This window comes from Oratosquilla oratoria, chromosome 32 (assembly GCF_046742065.1).
Source record: "Oratosquilla oratoria isolate Oo_2021 chromosome 32, ASM4674206v1, whole genome shotgun sequence".
Taxonomy (NCBI): domain Eukaryota; kingdom Metazoa; phylum Arthropoda; class Malacostraca; order Stomatopoda; family Squillidae; genus Oratosquilla; species Oratosquilla oratoria.
Window position 1 is genome coordinate 9806051 of NC_134808.1, and position 6476 is coordinate 9812526.

General features: G+C 47.5%; 1 protein-coding gene across 1 annotated transcript; it reads right to left on the bottom strand.

Moving 5' to 3' along the window:
• Nucleotides 1-2343, bottom strand: LOC143017538 (uncharacterized). Its single transcript, XM_076172328.1, has one exon. It carries the CDS (start codon nt 2341-2343, stop codon nt 1-3), a length of 2343 nt encoding a protein of 780 aa, XP_076028443.1.
• Between the last annotated feature and the right edge of the window lie 4133 nt (nt 2344-6476).

The window sequence follows — 6476 nt, forward strand, 5'->3', positions numbered from 1 at the left end:
TCAATACCTGCGTTGGGCTCGAACTCGAGTTCCTGCATGGGAGGTCAGGATACTATCCACTACATCAGCAAACTTATCGACGATTAGCTGTAGGTCAGATTCCTTGTGGGCCATAAGGGCACAGTCATCAGCAAAAAGTGCCTCAAGAATGAGTTTCTCCGTGGTCTTAGTCTTTGCGTTCAGTCGACGAAGATCGAACACAGAACCTTCAGATCTGAATCGCAGATATACCCCAAGGTCCAGGTCCCTGAAAGCATGGTTGAGCACACAGGTGAAGAACAGATTAAAGAGGATCGGGGCCAGGACGCATCCCTGTTTGACGCCATTGCTGATGTTGAAGGGCTCCGACACCTCTCCGCCTGACAGCACCTGCCCGGTCATGTCGTCATGGAATTGTCTAATAAGATTGACGAATTTTTCTGGGCATCCGAGCTTGGACAGAATGACCCAGAGGGCCTCCCTGTTCACTGTGTCGAATGCCTTGGTGAGGTCAATAAAGACTGCGTACAAGTCCATGTTTTGTTCGATACATTTCTCTTGCACTTGGCGCATGACAAAGATCATGTCAGCCGTACTGCGGTTTGGTCGAAATCCGCATTGTGCTTCTGGCAGGTTGTCTTCAGAGACATGGATAACGAGACGGTTGACCATGACTCTTGCCAGAATTTTCCCCGCAATGGGGAGAAGAGAGATACCTCTATAATTTCCACAGTCTGTCTTACTGCCCTTGTTCTTGAAGAGAGAGATGACGGTGGCATTTCTGAGTTCTTTGGGTATCTCTTCATCTTCCCAGATGTTGGTAAGGAGGGAGAAGAAGGATTTCAGGGCAACGGGTCCAACTGACTTAAAGATTTCAGCTGGGATCCCATCCATGCCAGGGGCCTTGCCTGAATTGGTCTGGCTAATGGCCTTCATAACTTCTTCCATCGTTGGTGGAAGGTCGAGGCAGTGGACTGTGGATTTCTGGGTAATAAGGTCGAGGGCATCAGATTCTACTGTTGATGGCCGGTTAAGAAGAGCGCAGAAATGCTCCCTCCATCGCGCGTTGATGCTTCTCTTCTCTTTCAGTAGGGTGGAGCCGTCTGCTGTCAAGAGAGGAGCGGTACACGGCTTCATGGGTCCATAGACCTCCTTTATGGCACTGTAGAACATTTTGGAGTTCTGGGTGTCAGCGTATCCTTGGACCTCCTCTGCCTTGTCCTCCCACCACTTGTCCTGCATCTTTCGGAGCGTTGTCTGGGCCTGTCTCTGGAGATGCTTAAAGCGATCACGCTTGGAGGTGGAGGAAGGGTCGTTTTGCCATTCAATAAAGGCCTTCTGTTTGATGTCGAGGAGTGACTTTATGGTCTCATCATTTTCATCAAACCAGTCTTGATGGATTCTCTTCCTGGGACCAATGGTGGCCCTGGCTGACTCCGTCACCAGAGACTTGAACTGCTCCCATTGTTGTGTAGGGCAGCCAGTCAAGTGTCCGTGAGCAATTAATCGGTCGTCCAGGTCATCCGCAAATTCATTACGTTGCTGGGGGTTCTTAAGTCGAGCGACGTCGTATGCTGGCTTGATGGTTTTCGGCATTTTACGGTGTGGTGGGATGATGTGCAGTGATAGGATGCATCTGACTAGACGATGGTCTGTCCAGCATTCTGCACCGCGCATTGCTCTCGTGATCTTCACATCGCGGATGTCTCTCTGGCGGCAGATGACGAAGTCAATCAAATGCCACTGCCTAGATCTGGGATGTAACCAGGTCGTCTTATACTTGTCTGCCTGTCTAAACATGGTGTTCGTAATAGCGAGTTGGTTTTCAGCGCACATGCTCAGGAGCATTAGGCCGTTGGAGTTTAACCTTCCTATGCCATGTAGTCCCAGCACACCATTCCAGTTGTTGTAATTCGCTCCAACTCTGGCGTTGAAGTCACCCAGCAGAAAGAGTTTGTCGCTGGGGGGGACGTCTTTCACTAAGGTGTTGAGCTCTTCATAGAAGGCTTCTTTCGCTTCGTCGCTACTTGTAAGGGTGGGGGCGTAAGCTCTGATAATCGTGGCATATCGGGAACGGTCAAGTGGGAAGCGAATCTTCATCAGCCGTTCGTTAATAGATGTTGGAAGGTCGGGTAACTGTTTGAGGAGTGAGGATTTGATGGCAAGTCCTACTCCATGTATTCTGTCTTCGTCTTTGCTCTTGCCTTTCCAAAAGAAAGTGTAACCACCTTTCCGTTCTGCAACTGATCCCTCCTCAGGAAGTCTGGTTTCACTGAGGGCCGCCATATCGATGCGGTAGCGGGCCAGTTCTCTTGCAACGAGGGCTGTTCTCCTCTCAGGCCTTGAGGAGTTTTCTCTATCCATGAGGGTGCGCACGTTCCATGTGCCAAGTATTAGGTTCTTTCTTCTTTGTTTTCGACCGCTTAAAGGGCAAACTGCCAGTCGCGGTATACTGGCCAGTTTATAAGGACAAGTTTTGGTTGGGACACCTTTTCTAGTCCCTTCCCTCGTATGAGGGTGAGCAGTACTACCCTAAAAAGGCTGCTCAGTCGCCTGGGGGAACACCGAACTCCACTGTTGTCCCGGGGTCAGAAGAAGAGCGACTATTGCCGCCAGGCCGCCTACGTGCAGGGTTCTGACTACAACTTCCAGTGGTCGCCTCCACCTGTTGCTTCGCCCGTTCCCCATCGCCGCAGGGCTTTTGATGAAAGGGTTGAGGGGGGGAGGGGGAGGAGAGGGTGCCACCTGAGGGGAAACACCTGTGCGGGAATGGTTTTAAGTGGGAAAGTCGTTGCACGGGGGCAATCCCACTCTCTCGGCCTCGGGAACCAGGGTCCGGTGGTACGGAGGCCGTCACAACCAGGGGCTCCTTTAGCTGCAGTGGATGACCACGACGCCTTCTGTGCCTTGCCGTGCTCTCAACGTTCCACGACGCCTGCAGTCGCCGCCTTAATGACCGTTGGGACAACAAATTGACCTCTTCCGCTCATTCTACCGACGGCAGTCTTCACATGCTAGGGTAGGCATACCCTTAATAACTCACCGGAGAGTTTCAAACCCAACCGGCTACCCTCACCTTGTTTAGCCCGTCTGCCAAAACGGTTACCGGGGTGTGGCCGCTGCGCATGCTACAGCTTCTAGGAGCCAAAAGTGAGAGCTGGGTGTCAGGTGGGAACCAAGGTAGTCGGAGCTATCCCAAAGGGACATGGCAGCCCCTTCTACAGAGGTACTATCCCTACCTAAAACACCCATCAGCCTTGGAAAGACAGAGGTGCTTTTCCAACCAGCACCCACCTCTACCTCCCAGCCTCCCTCCATTTCCATCGAGGGAACTCAACTGAAAAATGCGAAGGAGTTCAAATATCTCGGCAGCACTATTAGCAACGACGGTAGCCTGGACAAAGAAATCAGTGCCAGAATCTGCAAAGCCAGTCAAGCACTTGGCCGGCTCAGAACACGAGTCCTGAACCAGCGAAACGTCAGACTTTCTACCAAACTGAAAGTTTACAGGGCTGTGGTCCTTACCAGCCTTCTTTATGGCTGTGAGTCACGGACCCTGTACAGACGACACCTGAAGCAGCTAGAGCGCTTTCACATGCGCAGCTTAAGATCAATTCTAAATATCAAATGGCAAAACCGAGTCACAAACCTGGAGGTGCTCGACCGTGCAGAGATGACCAGCATCGAGGCCATGATCCTCAAAAGTCAGCTCCGATGGGTGGGACATGTCATTCGAATGGATGACCACCGCCTCCCCAAACAACTCTGGTATGGAGAACTTAGCTCAGGCAAAAGAAACACAGGTAGACCACGCAAGCGCTTTAAAGACTGCGTGAAGACACACCTCACCCATACTAACATTCCACCAAAAAAGCTTGAAACTGAAGCTTTGGACAGACCTCAGTGGCGTTCCACCACCCTGCAGGCCCAGACCGTTTTTGAGAACCAACGCAGGGAAAACGCCAGGAAGGCAAGAGCGAGGCGCAAGGCCACGTCATCACAGCCTCCAAGCAATGAACATTTCCCTTGCCCCCACTGCCCCCGCGTCTGCCGTTCGAGAATTGGCCTCATAAGCCACCTCCGAACCCATAACAGGCGTTGACGAACCTCCCCGCCAGAAAACCTGAGAGGAAGCTGTCATCGTCGTAATCGACGGACTACCATCATACACATTCAAGTCAGACTTAAAATAGGAGAAATGCAGCCTTCAGGTAACCGACAACAGTTGAAAACAAACATTGACGTGTTGTTTTGAACTTTATACTCTCGGTGTTGATCATCCTTTCAGTTGTTACATGGACAACCGCACTGAACGTCCAGCGTACGTCACTGGAATTTATTCACCACAGTCTTGGATCACGTACTAGACTCGTGATCAACAGTTATTGCTCTTTCGGGTGAGAGTTCAAAGCGTGTATGTAGACTGATCTATGGACAATACTACAATTTTATACACATAGCTCCATCTCCTTGTTCAAGGGGAACTGTATCGGTGTGTGTGTGTGTATGTGTGTGTGTGTGTGTGTGTGTGTGTGTGTGTGTGTGTGTGTGTGAATGTGTGTGTGTGTGTGTGTGTGTGTGTATGTGTGTGTATGTGTGTGTGTGTGTGTGTGTATGTGTGTGTGTGTGTATGTATGTATGTGTGTGTGTGTGTGTGTGTGTGTGTGTTTACCTAGTTTTATTTACCTAGTTGTATCTTACGGAAATGGGAGCTACGCTCGTGATGTCCCGTCTCTGTGTCTCGCAGTGTCTAAATTGTTCTTAAACTCGTGTATGGCATTTGTACACACTATCATTTCGTCCAGTCTGTTCCATACATCCACCACTTTGTAGGGAAAGGTGTTCTTTTTCAGGTCTCTTCTATAACTGTTCTTTTTGAGCTTCCTTCCATGTCCCCTTGTATTTCTTGTATCCTAATTTAGTAAGTCTTCTCTATCAAGGACTTCCATACCTCTCATGATTCTACAGATGGTCAACAAGTCTCCTCTTTCTCTTCTTTGTTCTAGGGTTGGTAACACTAGTTTTGACAATTTCTTTTCGTATGAAAGTTCTGAAAGTGCGGGGGCCATCTTCGTAGTTGATCTTTGGATTCTTTCAATTTTCCTTATATTCTTTTTAGTACTGGGTGACCATAGTGTTGCTGCGTACTCCAGTCTTGGTTTTATCAGTGTGACTAGTATTTTCTTCACTATTTCTTCTTCCAAGTATGTAAGTGCCACTTTTATTGATCTCAGCAAGTTGTAGGTTTCTCCGACACTTTTGTTTATCTGTTTATCAGGGGACATATCCTTTGTGATGATTACTCCCAGGTCTTTTTCAAATCCCACTTTCTTTACATCCTTTTCACCGGTTTTATATTGTCCTGATATTCTGTTTTTACTTCATCAATATTCTATTATACTACATTTCTTAATGTTGAAGTCTACTTCCCACTTCTGATTCCATTCCCAAAGTTTGTTCAGATCTGTCTGCAGCGACTCGCAGTCTATTTCAGTGCTCACTTTTCTCAAAAATTTTGCGTCATCTGCAAAGAAATTCATGTAACTATTCACATTATATTCACATAAATAGCAAACATTATTGGAGCCAGTACCGATCCCAGTGGAACTCCACTAATCACCTCTTCCCAAGTAGAACTCATATCTCTGACCACTACTTTCATTATTCTTCCATGCAAAAATTCTCCATCAATTCCAGTAGTTTATCTTGTACCCCACCAATGGTTTTCAGTTTTCCTAATAGTTTTCTTTGTGGCACTTTATATATTTTTGTAGATCTAGGAAAGCACAATCGTCCCTTTCCAGTATTATATCTAATAGTTTTGAGTAAAAACAGATCAGATTTGTGGCAAATATTCTTCCCTGTCTGAATCCAAACTGTCTCGGGTTTAGTATGTTGTTCTTCTCCAGATATTGTGTCCACCTATTTCTAATAACTATTTCACAAATGTTGGCTACGGTACTTGTAAGGTAAACCGGTATGTAATTTGTTGGGTCTTCCTTGTTTCCTCCTTTATATATTGGTACGATGTTGGCCTCCTCCCAGTGTCCTGGTATTTTTTCTTCTTTAAGCGAACATCTTATTATTTTGCCTACCAATTTTTCTTTACACTCCTTTAGTATCCAGTTTGTAATTCCATCCGGGCTGTGTGATTCCCTGACATCAAGGCTTGTTATTTGATCCTTTATTTCAGCTGGTGTTGCTATTATTTCCCCCATAAGGTGGGATCGCACTTCTCACCCTTCATCCCAGTGCCATAGTTTTTCTCTAGTGATAACCGATTTGAAATGTTTACTCATGACCCCAGGCATTTCTATGTTTGTGTGTGTGCGCGTCTGTGTGTGCGCGCGCGCGTGTGTATGTGTGTATGTAAGGTTGTTCCAACAAAGAGTAAGTACAAGCTTGGCCCATCTTGCCACATTCCATTCTTCCCGTAGTCGAACTCCGAAAACACATAAGTAAAAAATATATATACAAGCCCCTGGCTTCGCCAGCCC